The sequence below is a fragment of the Leopardus geoffroyi genome, chromosome C2 (assembly GCF_018350155.1).
Source record: "Leopardus geoffroyi isolate Oge1 chromosome C2, O.geoffroyi_Oge1_pat1.0, whole genome shotgun sequence".
In the NCBI taxonomy this organism is placed as follows: Eukaryota; Metazoa; Chordata; class Mammalia; order Carnivora; family Felidae; genus Leopardus; species Leopardus geoffroyi.
Genome location: NC_059333.1, coordinates 142,387,509 through 142,406,444, shown reverse-complemented (window position 1 = coordinate 142,406,444; position 18,936 = coordinate 142,387,509). Strand labels below are relative to the sequence as shown.

The window sequence follows — 18,936 nt, the reverse complement described above, 5'->3', positions numbered from 1 at the left end:
AAAACAGTAGTAAAATTTTATTGCACATACCTTATGGACACATCTATTAACATTTTTTTTCTTACTTCAGTATGTATTTGCAGTTTAATCATTGGTATGTGAATTTTTTTAGGTATAGTAGAACTTTAGTCTGTGGAACATACAGCATTTTTAATAAATTTTAATGTGAATCAGACAGAAAACACATTCAAGGTTAATCTATATGATTAGACCATTGACTCACTTTGGTTAATAAAGAGATAGTATTTACTGATTAAGAGTATGGATCTTGAAGCCAACTGCCTGGGAAGAAATTCAACTCTGCCACTTTACCGTACATCACTGAGCCAGTAATTTAATCTCTAGGTCTCAATTTCTTCATTTGAAAATTTGATTTTGGGGGCCCCTGGGTGGCTCAGTCAGTTGAGCGTCCAACTTCGGCTCAGGTCATGATCCCACAGTTCGTGGGTTTGAGCCCCACATCGGGCTCTGTGCTGACCGCTTGCTCAGAGCCTGGAGCCCGCTTCGGATTCTGTGTCTCCTTCTCTCTCTGCGCCTCCCCCGCTCACACTTTGTCTCACTCTGTTTCTCAAAAATAAATAAATGTAAAAAAATGTTTTAAAAAAGGTGATTTTTAAAAGTAAATGAGATAGAACAAGTAAATGGCTCAGAATGATACCTGCCACGCTCATCAACCAATAATTATTTGTTATCCTTAATGGTTTTAGAATTTTAGTTATTTTTCCAACATCAGCATTTTTACTTTGGGTTTTTATGTAATTAGCTTTTATCTAAGTCATTTCTTAATACTAAATTTTCTAGGGGATGATGTAATTTTTTTGGTGGTTGCCTTAGTTTCAGTAAACAGTTTTAACTAATCTAAGTCCACCTTCAAAAACACTATTCTTCGTCATGTATAGTGCAGATACCTCTTAAAAGAATTGTCCCAATTCTTCCCTCTCGTCCTTATGACATTGTTGTCATATGCTGCAATCACCTAATAATACATTGCTGTTGTTATTAAACAAGTTACTTTTTAGGCCACAGGTAAGAAAAACACAAGATTCTCTTTTACTTTCATGTATTCCTTTTCTGATACTTTCTTTCTCTAGATCTGAGTTTCTGACCTTTACCTTTTTCCTTCTTCCTGAAGAACTTCTTTTTAATATTTCTTTCAGGGCAGCTCTGTCAGAGGTGATTCCCTCACTTTTTCATTGCCTGAGAAAGCCTTTATTTCTTTCTTCCCGCTTGAAGGATAGTATCACTGGGATATAGAATTCTAGGTTGGTGAGGCTTTTCTTTCAACAACACTTTATTTTACTCCACAGTCTTCTTGCCTGCATTGTTTATGACCAGAAGTTGGCTATGGTCCCCATGCTTATTCTTGAACAGTTAAGGTTCCCCCACACCTGCCAGCTCTTCATCCCCAACTTTATTCAAGATTTTCTCTTTGTCTATGGTTTTCTGCAGTTTGAACATGACAAGCCTAGGTGCAGCTTCTTGGTTGGTGTTTCTGAGCTTCCTAGATCTGTGGTTTGGAATCTCATTAATTTTGGAAAATTCTTGGCCATTATTGCATCAGATATTTCTTTTGTTTCTTTCTCCCTTTTCCTTCTGGTATTCCAAAATGAAGGTACTCTATTTTACCTTCATCTATCTCTTCCTCAGTTTCCCGCAGTTCTTAGCGCTCTGGTCCATTTTGAGATTCTCTTGCAATTCTTGGATGTCCTGTGCCCCTTTTCTTTTTTTTTCCTTTATTCTTTTTTTTCCTCTTTGATTTTTAGTTTGGGAAGTTTCTGTTAACCTATCTGCAAGCTCACTGTCCTTGGCTACATCTTATCTACTGATGAGCCTATGAAGCGCATTCTTTTTTTTTTTTTTAAGTTTATTTCTGAGAGAGAGAGAGAGAGAGAGAGAGAGAATGAGCGGGGGAGGAGCAGAGAGAGGGAGACACAGAATCCAAAGCAGGCTCCAGGCCCCAAGCGCGATGTGGGGGCTCGAACCCGCGAATTGCGAGACCATGACTCCAGCTGAAGTTGGATGCTTAACCGACTGAGCCACCCAGGTACCCCCCATGAAGGGCATTCTTAAGTGTTCTTGATTTCTACCATTTCCTTTAGATTTTTTTAAAAGTTTCTAAATAACAACAAAAAAATCTATTTACATTACCCATCTATTCTTACATGTTGTCTACTTTTTTCATGAGAAACCTAATATATTAATCATAATTATTTTAAATTTTTTGTCTGTTAATTCCAAAATCTGTGCCATATCTGAGTAGTTCTGATACTTGCTTTGTCTCTTCAGACTGTTTTTCATGCCTTTTAGCACATCTTATATTTTTTGTTGGAAGTTGGACATGATGTATTGGGTAATAGGAGCTGAGGTGAATAGGCCTTTTATGTAAGATTTTATGTCCATTTAATGAGGAGTTGGGCTATGTTTAATGTTTGCCATAGGTGTCAGAAGCTTCAGATTTCCTCTGGTATTCTTGTCTTCCCTCTTGTCTTTGGGCTTTTCTAAGAACTCCTTAGAGTCTGTATCTTTTAGCGTATTCCATTGTTTTTACACTGGAGCCTTGTTGGTATAATGCAGAGGGGAGGAGAAGCCCTCTGTCATCTTCTGAGTAAATCTCAATTAAGTTTTAGTGGGCCTGTATCCTCAGGCCTGTGACCTTCCCAAGTCTTTCTTAACTTTTCCCCCCCATAGGCAAGATAAGAAGGCTAGAGACAGCTAGGGCCAGGGAAGTCCCCTTTCCCCACTTCAGAAAAGCTCTGGTAAAATCTTTTTTCCCTGAAGAATAGGCCTTAATTGTAGAGAATAATCTGGGCATACTTTACAATTCTTAATCTTCTCCTCTCCTTCCCAGAGCCATGAAGGAATCTTTTTTTTTTTTTTAATTTATTTATTTTGAGAGCGTGCACACACATACACACACATGCAAGCAGGGGAGGTGAAGGGAGAGGGAGAGGGAGAGAGAGAATCCCAAGCAGGTTCCACGCTGCCCTGTCAGCACAGAGCCCAACATGGGGCTTGATCTCACAAGTGTGAGATGATGACCTAAGCTGAAATCAAGAGTCAGTCACTTAACCAACTGAGCCATCCAGGAGCCCCTCTTTTTTGGTTCTTTACCAAGAAAACCTGATGGAATTCTTGGAGGGAAAACCCTCAAACGTGTTAGGAATCCCTCCTAAGATTGTGTTTCTTATTCAAGCTAGTCCATATTCAGCCTCCAGCAGTTGGTCAAAATTACCATTTAAGTGTTTCTTACCAATTTATGACTCCGGTGGCTTATTTTCCATACAGCAGATGCTGGTTGTGATTCTCTGTATTTGTCTGTTTCTCCACATTTCAGGGTGACAGTTTGCCCTGTGAACTCTTCTGAACTCAAGAAAAGTCAGTGATTTTGGTTTATTCAGTTTTTTACTGTTGTAACAATGCGAATGAAAACTCTAAGCTCTTTACGTGTTAGAGCTAAAACCAGAAGTCTCTCAGAGGGATTAACTGTGTGTCTCTTTTCCTTTTTTAATCATCTAATCACTTCTTACATATATCATGTAGATATTTTGCTGCCCATTGTATTTTGGTAGTTTTGTCTTTATTGTAATATTATACTGTGTCATTTCCTTGTATTTGATGACCAGTCTGGGCCTTAGTCTAAATTCAGCAACATTGTTGTGAGACCTTGAGACAATTCTTCATGTTGGATTAATATATTTTTACTATTTATGAGATAAGAATGCTTATTAATATGTGATCACAAAGACCCTGTCCACTTTAAAGTACTGTCCTCCTTTAGATAATGCCTGACATAAATGCCTGCCTAATAGGTACTAACTGAAGCGTGTTTTGTGTGTGAGTCATTGGGCTAAGCCCTGCAGGGGAGACACAGCAATATCCCTGCTGACATTTGCCTGGCATGTTTTCCCTCTAATTATAAAGGTAATATGTGGCTTTTTGGTAGAAGATTTGGAAAATAGGAATAAGCTAAGGCATCTATAACTTCATGTCATCAGAGTATGACTTAAGATTTGTCTATATATCCTCTCACACTTAAATTAAAAAAGTTAAAAATCCTGTTCTTTAGTTACTAATGTACTAATGAGCACGTGAACACATTTTAAGTACTCATTAACCACAAGTGATTTGTGGCCACCTTGTCGGACAGTGTGGATATGAACTATATTTCCATTATTGCTGAAAGTTCTATTGGATGCTGCTGTTCTACAAAAACAGTAGGATACTGAAAGATGAAAGAGTAAGAGCCATAAGTGGGAGAAATCCAAATATATAGTGAAATAAGTGGTATTACAGAAATAATGGATATATTATCTCAGGTTAGAGTGGGCTGTGAGCAATGGGATTTGACCCCAGTGGCTTAAGATTTATTTTCTCATGTAAGAAATTATTGAGGGAGGCAGTCTGATGCTACTGGTAGGCTCTGAGACATTATCAGCAGCCTAGGTTCTTTCATCTTTTGGTGCTGGCATACATGGTTTCCATTCCGCAAGTTACGTCTCATAGTCCAAGGTGACTGCTAAAGCTCCAGCCATTATATCTGCAGACCAGGCATCAGGAAGAAGAAAAGGAGAGAAAGCAAAAGGTACCTCTAAGCTGAGCCTATTCTCTTGAAGCAGCCTTCCTTGGCATCTCACACCAATCTTCATCATTTGGCCTCATTTAGCTCCAAGGGAGGCTGGGACCTGTAGTCTTTTTAGCTAATGCATTGCCATCCTAAATAAATCAGAATCTGTAAATAAAGTATTGGCAGATGGATGTTGTATGGCAAGGAGCACCTTTGGCACTGAGGTGATTACAAAGCCTCCTTTGTCCAGGTTGGTGATTTTCCTTCATTGTGGGGTTTTTTGGTGTGTTATTTGTTTGTTTTTTCATTTCCTCCTCAAATTAAATCTTCTGGGTTTCTGAACTAGGAAAAGTGTTCTGGTTTGAAGCAGAAGTGAGAACCTTGGAACACTGCCCACTGAGATACCTTTAGAGATAGTTGAGGCTCAGAGAAGTGTGATTTCATAGCTCTGGCTTGGAAGACTGAAGAGTTGTCATGATTGAGTGTTCCAAATATAGGTGAAACACCTTTTTCAAAGAGGAAGAACCCTGTCATTTTAGAAAAGTGAAATAAAATATATGTTGGCCTACTGAATTGAATATGAAGACATGGGAAGAAAAATGTTGAGTATTAAGGTGTGTCTAAGGATGAGGCTACCTAGACAGATGTTTTACTGGTTCTCTTCTCTTTTTGTTTTTATGTTTATTTAATGTTCTTGCGAGTGACAGAAGGGCAGAGAGAGAGGGAGACACAGAATTTGAAGCAGGTTCCAGGCTCTGAGCTGTCAGCACAGAGCCCAGTGTGGGGTTCAGACTCCCAACCCGCGAGAGCATCACCTAAGCCAAAGTCAGACACTCAGCCGACTGAGCCACTCAGGTGCCCCAATGGGTTCTCTTCTTATTCCCTCTTTTGTACACTAATGTCTGGTTTTCATAGGATGGAGTTAAGACCTAAAGTTGTTTTTATTTTTGTCACTGAAAAATTACCAGAAATCTATTCGTATGTTATTTTTGAAGATGCTAAATTTATTAATCTAAAGTCCTTTTTTTTTTTTTAGGTTTATTTATTTGAGAGAAAGAGTGCACGGGGGAGGGGCAGAGAGAGGGAGAGAGAGAATCCAAAGCAGGCTCCATGTTGTCAGAAGAGCTCAATGCAGGGCTCAGTCTCACAAACCATGAGATTACGACCTGAGCCAAAATCAGGAGTTAGGCACTTAAGCAACTGAGCCACCCGGGCACCCCCTTGAAGTCTTGATTATAATTTTAAAATATACACTCCACACTCTAATATATTCTCCATATTTTCCCAGAATTTACCATCTAAAACAAACAAACAAAAAAACCAAACACAGGCACACAACAAAAAGGAATTTAGCATCTAAGTCAAACCTTCCTTTAAGCCCCATAACTCTGAGCTTTCTGAGCTCTTACCCTCTACAGACAGGATTCCACTTGCATTTCTCTGAGCCATAGTTAAGGATATTGCTTGATCAAGGAGCACTGTCCCCGGTGGGCCTCACACTCTGTGTGCCAGTTCTACTTCTGGCTGGGAGGCTGCAGTACCTAGAATGCAGAAATACAAGTGTTCTGTCTTCCTTGCCTTTCTTTTCCCATTTTGATAATGACTATTTGGTGAACAGTATTAATTCTAAGTAATATTATGAGACTTGTTTGTTTAGTCCTTCCATCATTCATTCAGGTATTTACTGCAATGACAAGCACAGTTCAAGGTGTCGGGGATACAGCAGTGAACAGAGCAAAGTCTCTGCTGTCATTGGGTGAGAGACTAAAAAAAACCCAATACTCAAATATAGCACGTAGTGATAAGTGCTGGGAAGACAAACAAATCAGGATAACAGAATAGAGAGTGACTAGGAAGGATGCTGTTTGTATAGAGTTGTCAGGAAAGTCTTCTCTGGAAAGCAGGGATTTCCACTGCAGTTAGGGGGAACCAACAACTGCAAAGGCTCCCCGCGGTGCAGGTGAGCTTGGTCTGAATAAAGGATGGCAGGGAGGACATGGTGCCTGCCACAGAATGAACAAGACAGCGGTCAGAGAAGTAAAGGGGGTACATTAGTTTCCTGTGTCTGCTGTAACAAGCGGTCACAAACTTGGTGACCTAAAACAACAGGAATGTATTCACTTGCAGTTCTGGAAGCCGCAAGTCCATAATCAGAATCGCTGGGTTGAAATCAAGGTGTCAACAGGGTCTCATTATCTCTTTCTGTTCCACTATCACATCACCTTCTGTGTATGTGTAGAATTTCCCTCTGCTTCCCTCTTTTAAGGGTACAGCATGCATTTAGGGCCCACCCAGATAATCCAGTATAATCCCACATCTCCATATCCTTAATCATATCTTCAAAGTTTTGTTTTGTTTTGTTTTGTTTTTTGTTTTTTTGCTATGTTAGGAGTTAGAGACTCCAGGGTTTAGAATATGCTTATCTTAAAAAAAAAATATGTGTATCTCTTGGTGGACCATTTTTCAGCCTACCAGAGGAGACCAACTGTGGTAAGAAAGGGCAAGAGTAGAAACTGAACTGTATCCTGAGTGAGATGGAAACCCATTGGAGGGTTTTGAGTGACATAATCTACCTTGCATTTTTGAAAAGATTACTCTGCTGTAGGCACTTGATGGAGAAGGATGGCAGTGCTATATTTCTCAAGCTCATTTTTAATCTAATACCAACTTTCATATTATATAAGTAAAGCTAGATTTGGAAAGCCAGGCGGCTCAGTCAAGTTTAGCATCCAACTTCAGCTTAGGTCATGATCTCATGGTTTGTGGATTTAAGTCCTGCATCAGGCTCTGTGCTGACAGCTTCAGATCTTCTGTTCCCCCTCTCTCCCTGCCCCTCCTCAGCACACGCTCGCTCTCTCTCTCTCTCTCTCCCTCTCTCTCTCAAAAATAAATAAACTTTATTTAAAAATGCATTAAAAAAAAAAAAAAGAAGCTAGACTCTCCCTGCCAATCAGTCACATCTCTTCCATAGGTTAACAGCTATTATCATATGATGTGTTCCTTTTCATATCTTTTCGTATGTTAATACATAGGAAATACACCCATAGTTACCTGTAAAAATAGTTTAAGCTGTGTGGATTTACATAAAATTTATCATCCCATATATCTTCAGTTTCTTGATGTTTTTCATTTACTAATGTGTTTTAAAAATCTTTTTAACTCTCCATAGTGTTCTATAGTATGCATGTACTATTATGTATACAGTTCCCTATTGATAAACATGGAGATTATTTACCATTTTTTTCTATTCTAAGTATTCCTGCAGTGAGAATTCCTGTAAGGCATGCCTCCTGGTGTATATATATGCACAAGTGTTTCTCTGGGATAAATATAAATGTCAAGGAGATGTTGATACTTTTATACCGTAATGGACCCTGCCAAACAAATTGCCTTCCATTGTACATAAAAAGTGTCTTGAGAGTATTTGTTTCCACTTAATGAAATTATTGGACTTCTTTTATGGACTTTGAATTTATCTAATGGGTTTGCTAATATTCTTACCGATTTATAGAAGTTCTATATATATTCTGTGTACTTTTCTTTGTTAAACATGTTACTTTTTTTCTCCCAGTGTTCTTTGTTTAATTTCATGTAGTATATCTTTTGAAATTCATGTTACAAAGTTAATATAAGAAAATTTATTTTTTTCCATTATTAATTTCACAATCTGCATCTTGCTTAAGAAGGCCCTCCTATACCACAAAGCCATAAACGTGTTCTTTTGTAATTTCTGCCTTTATAGTATTCCTCCTCTCAGTATGTTATGTAAATTCTGTTGTACCCAAATCATTTTTTTTTATTTAAAAAAAATTTTTTTTAACGTTTATTCATTTTTGAGAGACAGAGACAGAGCATGAGCAGGGAAGGGGCAGAGAGAGGGAGACACAGAACCTGAAGCAGGCTCCAGGCTCTGACCTGTCAGCACAGAGCCCGACATCGGGCTTGAACCCACAAACTGTGAGATCATGACCTGAGCTGAAGTCGGGTGCTCAACCTACTGAGTCACCCAGGCGCCCCCCAAATCATTTATTGAATCGTCCATCCTCTTAGAACTACTTTGAAAGGCTAACTTCATCAGACATTATGTATCACTTAGAAATCTATTTTTCAGGAGTCTTCCTTTGTTTCAGTAATCTACTTTGTCTATTTTTCACCAGTATCACAATATTTTAATTATTTTTGTGATTTTGTAATGTGTTTTGACATGTATTAGATGAATTTATCTTATTGTTCTTACTCAAAGTTATGTTGACCATTTTGTCTTTCATGTGAATTTGCAGTTTGTCAAATTTTATGAAAGATTACTTTATAAATTTTAATTACATAAAATTTGTAATTATTTTTAATTTTAATTGGTATTACATTAAATTACAGATTAATTAGTAGATAATTAACAACTTTAGAATATTGTTTTCCCATCCGGGAACATAATCTGTTTCTAGCCTTTATAGTCTCTAGGTTTTTGTATAATACAGTTTTTTTCTATTTTGAGCTATATCAAACAGAAATACAAAAACACCTATGACCAGCATTGAACTTTATTAGATCTTAACATTATGCCATATATTTCCTTCAAGTATGTTTTATTATCACTTCTTAATAATAAAACATGAAAAGATAGAAATGAGAACTCCCTAGATATGTCTTCTAGATTCTTTTCTCCTCTCCTTCCCTTCTTTCCAAAGATACCACAGTCTTGAATATGATCAAGAGAAATCTTTTTAAAGTAGATATAATATTAACAGGCCATACATACTTGCTGGGGTTGTTACATACATTGTAGGCATTGTTCTCTTTTTAGTTGATGTGTGGTGAGTGTCCACAGATAGATTACATTGTGTAGTTGAAAGACTAAGAAAAGTTGATAGGGTGATTTTTTAGGTGTCTGGAATTCTCTGATTTCTGCTTGTGATTTTGTGATTGTTTCACATTTACTGGTATATATACCTGATAACAAATTGAATGTAGTCATTTTTAACTATTTTTAAGAATCAGAATGATTTTCTTACCTCCCTGTGTTTCAAGATCAATTCCACATTAACCATAGTTCCCTGAGAGGTGGTTATGTTCAGCTCACTTTAGTACATAATGTCAGTTATGGTGGTAAATGGCATACTGCTATAAATGTGCAAGGCATTATGTCGTATTTCATCCTGATTCACGATATGCTGACAGTTCTTTTCTTGCATCATATTTGAGAATACCTTTTAGATCATCTTATATTTTCATATATTTCAGCTCCATATTTTAGAATAAAATATGTGTGTGTGTGTATTTTTAGTTTTTGTCAGCTTCAGATCTTACTTGGTTCTGTTTAACTTCTCAGGTACTGATGTAAGTGAAGAGGATTTTCTTCTGCTGGAGCTTTTACACTGGTTTAAGGAAGAATTTTTTCAATGGGTGAATGACATTTTGTGCAGCAAATGTGGTGGCCAGACTAAGTCTAGAGGTGAATCATTATTTCCCAATGATGATGAACTGAAGTGGGGCGCGAACAGAGTAGAAGATCATTACTGTGATACATGCCAGTTCAGCAATCGATTCCCAAGGTGAGTGTCCCCTGAACAGTAAAGTCAGAGTGATCTCTTAATGGAATGGTTAGAAAAGAATTTTTATTAAATGAGCTTTTTAATTATTAGAAATATATTCCTCTAAGACAGAGGTCAGCAAGCTATGGCTGGTAGGGTAAGTCCAGCCCACATCCTATTTTTGTAAATACTGGAACACATTTATTCTGATTTGTGTGCTTATGGTCTATAACTCCTTTCACATTATAATGTCAGGGTTGAATACTGGCAACAGCGGCCATATGGCCTACAAAGTCTAAAGTAATTACTGTCTTAAAATTTTTTTTGATTGTTTATTTATTTTTGAGAGAAAGAGATGGAGAGAGACCGAGCACAAGCAAGGAAGGGGCAGAGAGAGAGAGGGAGACACAGAATCCAAACCAGTTCCAGGCTCTGAGCTGTCAGAAAGAGCCCAACGTGGGGCTCTAACTCACAAACTGTGAGATCACGACCTCAGACAAAGTTGGACACTTAACCGACTGAGCCACCCAGGCACCCCAATTACTGTCTTTTTATAGGAAAAATTTGTTTACTCTTTCTCTAGCAAATGTTGAGTGTAGAGGCACCTGGATGGCTCAGTCAGTTAAGCATCCAACTTGGGCTCGGGACATGATCTCATGGTTCATGGGTTAGAGCCCCTCATCAGGCTCACTGCTGTCAGCTTGTGAGTGCAAAGCCTGTTTCAAATCCTCTGTCCCCCTCTCTCTGCCCCTCCCCAGCTTGGGCTCTCTGAAAAATAAATAAATTAATAAATTTAAATAAATAAATAAAGTGTGGTCTTAGCACATTTAATGCTATAAATCTTTTTTTTTTTTAATATTTTCTTTTAAGTTTCTTATTTGAAAGAGACAGCATGAGTGGGGGAGGGGCAGAGAGTGAGTTGGGAGAGAGAATCCCAAGCAGTCTCCACGCTGTCAGTGCAGAGCCCAACATAAGGCTCTCATGAAACTGCGAGATCATGACCAGAGCCGAAACCAAGAGTCAGTTGCTTAACTGACCAAATCACCCAGCTGCCCTAATGCTGTAAATCTTGTATTGTTCTTTTAATTACATAACTTGTAACTTTCTGATAACTTTATTAATAATTGATAGCACATAAAAATAACACTAATGACATTAGTAATACTACTGATACATTGTGATAGTAAACACAATGAGGTACATAAAATAATCATCAGATGCTAATATGGAAGGTAGAAGTATAATGCCATCATATTAACGACAGAATTTTAATCAGGTGCCTTCCCCACCCAATCTAATGTATCCTCATTATTTAAATTTTAAACTAAGGAAGTTTGCACTTTTCAGTTAACTTTTTTCATCCTTTAATTCACAAGCCTCTTATCAGATTTTTTATTTTTTATTTTTATTTTTTTTTTCAACGTTTATTTATTTTTGGGACAGAGAGAGACAGAGCATGAACGGGGGAGGGGCAGAGAGAGGAGACACAGAATCAGAAACAGGCTCCAGGCTCCAGGCTCTGAGCCATCAGCCCAGAGCCCGATGCGGGGCTCGACCTCACAGACCGCGAGATCGTGACCTGGCTGAAGTCGGACGCTTAACCGACTGCGCCACCCAGCGCCCCTTATCAGATTTTTTAAATTGGCAATACTTATAAACATTGGTTGTATCATCAGTCAAGAAAAGATACCAAGTTTTGAAATACCTCATTTTGGACACATAGGGACTTAGTTTTGTCCTGCATATAGAGTTGGGATGACGAACAGTATTAATTCTAGGCTAAGCTGGTTATGCAATTTGGCACAAGTAGTATATAGAGGAGGCATAGGATGTGCTAATTCTGCCACTGTTACTGCTTCATGTAAATTTACATCTGTTTTTGGGGCGCCTGGGTGGCTCAGCTGGTTGGGCGACTGACTTTAGCTCAGGTCATGATCTCGCAGTTTGTGAGTTCGAGCCCCTCATCGGGCTCTGTGCTGACAGCTCAGAGCCTGAAGCCTGCTTCAGATTCTGTCTCCCCCTTTCTCTCTGCCCCTCCCCTGCTCACGCTCTGTGTCTCTCTGTCTCTCAATAATAAATAAACGTTAAAAAATTTTTTTTTAATTTACGTCTGTTTTCAATTACTTTTAATTATGTTGGTCATAAATTTATTTAAATTAAGTAGTTTAATGGCATCTGTTTAAGACAAACTTATCATTGCAAAGCCAATTCATTCATGCAGTGGTTTCCTTCTACAAGCTTATGGCCAACATCTCTGCTCAGCTAGGGCACTTTTCTTGCTTAGCTTTATCAGTGAAATCCTTCTCAATGCATTATGCAAAATTTGGTGTTCTCCAGTTTTATGATTATTTTATAATTACAGTAACTTTTTAAAAGATTGTGGCAAACATCTTTCAAAAAATAATTTCCAAATTAGCAAGCACCTTTAAGTGGTTAAGAAGAAAAAAGTTCCATCAAAAAGATCATTCTACAGTATAGTAGTATTTAATTTTTTTTCTAATTTTTTAATGTTTTTATTTATTTTTGAGACGGAGAGAGACAGAGCATGAGCAGGGGAAGGGCAGAGAGGGGGGGAGACACAGAATCCGAAGAAGGCTCCAGGCTCTGAGCTGTTAGCACAGAGCCCGACGCAGGGCTCGAACTCACGGACTGTGAGATCATGACCTGAGCCGAAGTCGGACGCTCAACGGACTGAGCCACCCAGGCGCCCCCAGAATAGTAGTGTTTTAAGTAGAATTGAGTTCACTTAAGTTTTAAAATCTTTACTGAGTAGTTTGTTAAAGTTGTTTACCTTTTAAATACATGAGCTAATTATACCACTTGTTAGAATAATACTAATGCTTTAAGCAGATTTCCTAGAGAATCTCTGCCTGTCCAAATCTTACCTGTCCTTCAGGTCCCAGTTCAAATACAAACTTTCCTCCCAACCACACTCTGTAACACTAAATCTGACCTGTTGTATATGGTTTTGTCACATTCTGCCTTCTTCCTGTTAATGCCTGTAAACTCCTTTAAGGCTGTACCACTGTTTAACCATTTTCCACTGTAGATTCTAACACAATGCCTCATATATTCTAGGCTCTTTAATCATTATTTAAGTATGTGAAATGAAGCTAATATAAAATTGTATGTCAACTATATTTCAATTAAAAATAATTTTGGGGATGGGGACGAAACATAAGAGACTTAAAGAACAAACTGACGATTACTAGAGGGCTATAGGTGGGGGGATGGGCTGAATGGGAAGGAGCATTAAGGAAGGCACTTGTTGGGATGAGCACTGGGTTTTATATAAAGGGGATGAATCACTGGAATCTACTCCTAAAATCATTATTGCACTATAGGCTAACTAACTTTGATGTAAATTAAAAATAAATAAATAAATAAATAAATGATAATAAAAAAGAAAAAACAAAAAAATTAATTTTTAAAAATGTGAAATTAAGAAATGTTGCTGTTTAGCACAGAGGTAATATAAATTGTTTAAACTATTGATTATGATAATGAATCAAGGCTTTTCTATGGTTATTTTATTTTATTTTCAAATTTCTGGTGAGTTTAATCTCATACCATGCATGTAATATAAAGCTAATAATGGGACTGTAGTGAAAAAGCAAGCCATGATGTTAACCACAATTAGGAATGAAGTTCCATATAGTACATGATTAAAAAGCAAATATTAATAAAGGTACAAAATCAGCAAAATCACAATACATTTGAGTAAAATGCCAGCAAGATACCATTGCTTATTAACGCAAAATAATACTTCAGGAAAAACTGACAAAACATAACAAACTTAACTGAATCCCAGTGTTATGCTCATCGTTTTAAAAAAAAAGCAAATACTTTACCGGGAGCAAGACAAACTAAATTCTAAAAGAAAACATACTTCAGTGAACATTAAAGCTATAGGACAAGTCCCCCGAATGTACAAAACTATCATAAAAGCTTTAATCTTCACTCTCAGACCGTAAAAATACATCATCTTCAGGGCCGGGTAAACAGAACCTGAAAATCCACCACCATTGCCAGAATCCCAAGGATCCCCTTCATTCCTGGAACTCACTGCAGTGCAGATTGAGTCGGCCCTACGTGCAGAACACCCCCTTTCAGTCCCTTTGCAGAGTTTGGTTGCAAAGTTGATAACTATGGTTATTTTTAAACAGGTATAATAACCCTGAGAAACTTTTGGAAACGAGATGTGGACGGTGTGGCGAGTGGGCCAATTGTTTTACGCTGTGCTGTCGAGCCTTAGGGTTTGAAGCTCGCTATGTTTGGGATTATACAGGTACGGAATGTGGTGTGAGCGAAGTAGTAGAGCTGTGCACACTTCAGGTTTGGGTTTACAGTGTGGGCTCATCGCTTTTTGTCTATTACTTTCTGGCCTTGTCAGTCTGAGCTCCCATTTGCCTTCTGTAAATAACACTAATACCAACCTTGTAAGTTTTTTGTATAGAGTTGTACACCTACCATTTTGCCTGGTACTTTAAACATGGCCTATAAACATTCTTTTATTAACCATTTACCATGACATTTGTAACAGTGCTTTTTCTGTATAAGTAATAACATGTAATATGCTGTAGAAACCTTTATTTTTGTAGAGATTAGTATAAAAGACATAATAATCTTAAACCTCAGTATACAAAAAAAAATGTAATAAAAGCCATGTGAAATTTATGTTGTTCTTATTTAGAAATGATTTATCATCTACACGTTAAAAAGTTGTTTTCCTTGTTCTTAGAATTTTACTTGTGTTTCTGTTGTTTTGTAGGATAAAATGAAACCTTCACTTAAGAGTTACTGTTCTCTTACAGTCAAATATAGAACATCAATAGCCAGAGATCCTTTGGGAGGCCTCCTACCTGTTCTGAGTCGTAAACGTCAAGAGAGACTGCAGTTTCCAAAGTGGCATTAGCTCCACATTAGCAAAAGCTGAGGCCCATGTTTCTGATGCCGTTGTTCAATATGTTCACCTTTTTAGAGTTATGGTTCACATTATTTTTAATGACACTTAAAACTAACCACCTTAAAGGACATTTTCCAAAAATATTTTTAAGGGTTTCAAAGAGAGAAACGAAAACAAATGTTCTGGAGTTTTGTGTGCCCCAAAATGCTCAGTCCTATTAGCTAAAACTTAGACTGTTAGAAATTATTATACGATCCTTATCTTAGCAGTTTGTATGTAGTTGTTGGAAATCATTCTGGTTTTATAAACTTAACTTTTATATTCTTTCTTCCTGCTGTTTTCTTGTGTCTTACTTGAGTAGACCATGTCTGGACAGAAGTCTATTCACCTTCTCAGCAGCGGTGGCTGCACTGTGATGCATGTGAAGATGTCTGTGATAAGCCACTCCTTTATGAAGTAGGGTGGGGCAAGAAGCTTTCCTATGTCATAGCATTTTCTAAGGATGAGGTAAAGCAGAAGAAAAAAAAGGGTTTTTTCTAAGAATAAAATAGAATTTCTTTCCTTTTTGGACAGCTTTTGAAGATATATTTGACATATAATAAGCAGCATACATTTAAAGTGTACAGTTTAATAAATTTTGTCACTTGTATGCACCCATGAAATCATCTTTGCAGTCAAGATAGTGAACATATGCACTATATCTGGAAGTTTCCTTATGTCCTTTGTTATCCCTCCTTTTTGCCCCCCTTTAGGCAACCATGGACCATGGATCTGCTTTCTCTCGCTGTAGATTTCTAGGTTGTCGTTTTGGGTTTTTTTTTAGTGTTTATTTTTTTTGAGAGAGAGAGCATGCAAGCGGGGGGGGGGGGAGAGGGAATGAGAGAGAGAGAGAGAGAGAGAGAGAGAGAGAGAGAGAGAGAATCCCAAGTAGGCTCCACTCTGTCAGCACAGAGCCTAACATGGGGCTCAATCTCACAACCGTAAGATCATGACCTGAGCCCAGATCAAGAGTCAGACACTTAACCAACTGAGCCACCCCAGCATCCCATTTCTAGAGTTTTATATAAAATGGAATTAATACAATATATATGCTCTTTTTGGTGGGCGTGATCTGGTGTCTTTTTCTCAGCACAGTTATTTTGAGATTCACCCATGTTATTCTCATGTATCAATAATTTATTATTTTTATTGCTGAGTAGTATTCCATTGTATGCATGTACCCTAGTTTGTTTATCCATTCACCTGTTGAGGGGCAGTTAGATAATTTCCAATTTTTTAGTATTTCAAATAAATTTGCTGTAAACACTTAAACACAAGTCCTTATATTGCCGTATGCTGTCTTTTCTCTTTGGTAAATGCCTAGAAGTAGAATGACTGAATCATATGGTAGAGCCATAAGAAATTGCTAAGCTGTTTTCCAGAATCATGTGCCGTTCTACATTCTCACCAGCAGTATGTGAGAGTTGTCAGTTTCTCTGCATCCTTGCTAACACTTAGTGTGGTTGTCGGTATGTGAGATGGTATCTCAAGGTGGTTTTCATTTGCATTTCCCTGATGACAAATGATGCCAGGTATCTTCCTGTGTGCTTATTTGCCATGCATCCTCCTCTTTGTCCATTTTTTTTTAAGTTGGGTTGTTCATTTTCTTATTGTTGAGTTTTGAGAATTCTTTATATATTCTGCATATAAGTCGTTTTTCAAATAAATGCTTTGCAAAGATTTTCTCCTTGTCTGTGGCATGTCTTTTCATTCTGTTACAGAGTGACTTTTGAAGAGACAAAATTGAGAAAGTCCAGATTATCAATTTGTTCTTTCAGGGATTGTGCTATTTTCCTTTTAAAATGAGGTATCATCTACCTATAACACTGTATAGTTGCACATATACAGCATAATGATTCAGTATTCATATAGATGATGAAATGATGGATTGTGCTTTTTGATGTTATATCTAAGCAAGTTTTGCCTAGCCCAAGTCAGAATGATTTTTTTGTGTGTTTTCTTTTAAAAGTTTTATACTTTCAGTTTTACATTTGGGTCTGTCATCCATTTTGAGTTAATTTTTGTGTATAGTACAGTGTGTGGATCGAAAGTCATTATTTGCCAGATAGATGACAGATTGTTCTAGCATCATTTGTTGAAAAGGTTATCTTTTTTCCATTGACTTTTTTTTGTACCTTTGTCAAAAGTTAGTTATTTGATATAAATTTAATACAGTAAAAATGGAAAAAGTTTTTATTAGTTGAATATTATGAAATTAACTTTGTAGATAAGTTTTAAAAAGCTAAGTATTCTGAAAATCTCATTTTATCAGTCTTTCTTGGAAGTATACCTGTTAGAGCAGTGCCTGGGTGGCTCAGTTGGTTAAGCGTCCAACTTCAGCTCAGGTCATGATCTCACAGTTTCTAAGTTTGAGCCCCGCATCGAGCTGTGTGCTGACAGCTCAGAGCCTGGAGCCTACTTTGGGTTCTGTCTCCCGCTTTCTCTGCCTTCCCCCACTCACGGTCTCTCTCAAAAATAAACATAAAATTAAAAAAATATATACATGTTAGAAAATGAATAAAAGGCATATTTTTTATTTTTTTCTGCAGGTTTTAAAATTTCAAGCAAAGGATAGCATTTTAAAAATCTATTTAAGAATTCTGTACATTCTAAGAGCACCTGGGTGGCTTAGTCAGTTAAATGTCTGACTCTGGATCTCAGCTCGGATCTTCATCTCAGGGTCATGATCTAAGCCCCCACTTTGGCTCCAACGTGGGCATGAGGTCTACTTAAAAAAAAAAAAAACAGATAAGAATTACATACGTTCTAGACAGCAGATTAAGGTTGATGGTTGTAATCTTGTCAACTATTGTATTCTGTAATTTGAGGTGGTTGATGTCACTTGGCGATACTCTTGTAAACATGACGAAGTAATCTCCAGAAGAACTGAGGTTAAAGAAGAATTACTTCGAGAAACTATTAATGGACTTAATAAGCAGGTATGGGTATTTGTCATTTTTGAGAAGACATTTGAAGTTTTTTATATAATCAAGAATGGCCAGTTTTTAACCCATTGAAATTCTTAAAGTAATAGCATTACTTTGCAAGCAAAAGTATTTTAATATGTTAAATGTCTTTTCGTTCATTGAAAATTTTGAGGACCCCTTTTAAATATTGTGAGTGTTTTATGCATTAAATTGTCACATCTCAAAGTTTAGTGAAACAAAATTTCAATGTATGTAATACTGGGCATCAAAAGTATGTTGCTTTATTTTTCAAAGAAATTATGTCTTGAATATAATTACACACACTTGTCCAAGTGTGGAAACTTTTGAAACAAAGCACAGGAAATTGTTAACAATGACTACTTTTGAAAAGAGGAACTGGAATTTCAAAAAGGAAGATTCGGTTTTTATTTTATATCCGTTTGGTAGTATTGAAATTTTTTACTATTACACACGTGTGGGTTCTTCTGTGATTTAAAAGCCAGACCATCAATTTTGTTTCTTGGCAGGCAGTTAGAATCACCTTAATCCGGTGGTTGAGATTCAGGGTGAAGTTTCCATCTGTTTGGAATTTCACCTTCTGATGTGCAGCCCTTCAAAGATCCTAAACTGAATATCTGGAGTATTAACTAGAGCCTCTCACCTTGAAATGCTCTGAACTCCGCTGTATTTACTCCACAGTACTGTGATTCTGTAAAAATTCTGCTGTGTTTTTCAGCACGTTAGCTGTCATTTTGTGCTTGGCTTCTCTCCCTCTTTAGCTCCTACCAGTTAATAATTGGCAAATGCCTGGAAGGGAAAAGAGGTGGAGCATGTTCAGTTCACCTCAATTCCTTTCTTTCCTTGGGATCTTAGCTTCTACAGCTGTGCTTGCCTTGGTAGCCTTCTGTTGCATTTAAACAGGGGTTTGTTTGTGTCTGCATGTAATGTTTTGCCCAGCTTTGTACCTTTTCT

The 18,936-nt window shown here is 37.3% G+C and overlaps 1 protein-coding gene across 4 annotated transcripts in view; it reads left to right on the top strand.

Annotated features, from left to right (window-relative positions):
- NGLY1 (N-glycanase 1) overlaps positions 1-18,936 on the top strand; it is a 63,797-nt gene that overhangs the window by 30,748 nt on the left and 14,113 nt on the right. For all 4 annotated transcript variants that reach the window (XM_045436341.1, XM_045436342.1, XM_045436343.1 and 1 more), the window contains 4 exons: positions 9,891-10,113; positions 14,259-14,380; positions 15,360-15,505; positions 17,866-17,976. In XM_045436341.1, coding sequence (XP_045292297.1) covers positions 9,891-10,113; positions 14,259-14,380; positions 15,360-15,505; positions 17,866-17,976 — 602 coding nt within the window. The remainder of the gene's footprint in view (positions 1-9,890; positions 10,114-14,258; positions 14,381-15,359; positions 15,506-17,865; positions 17,977-18,936) is intronic.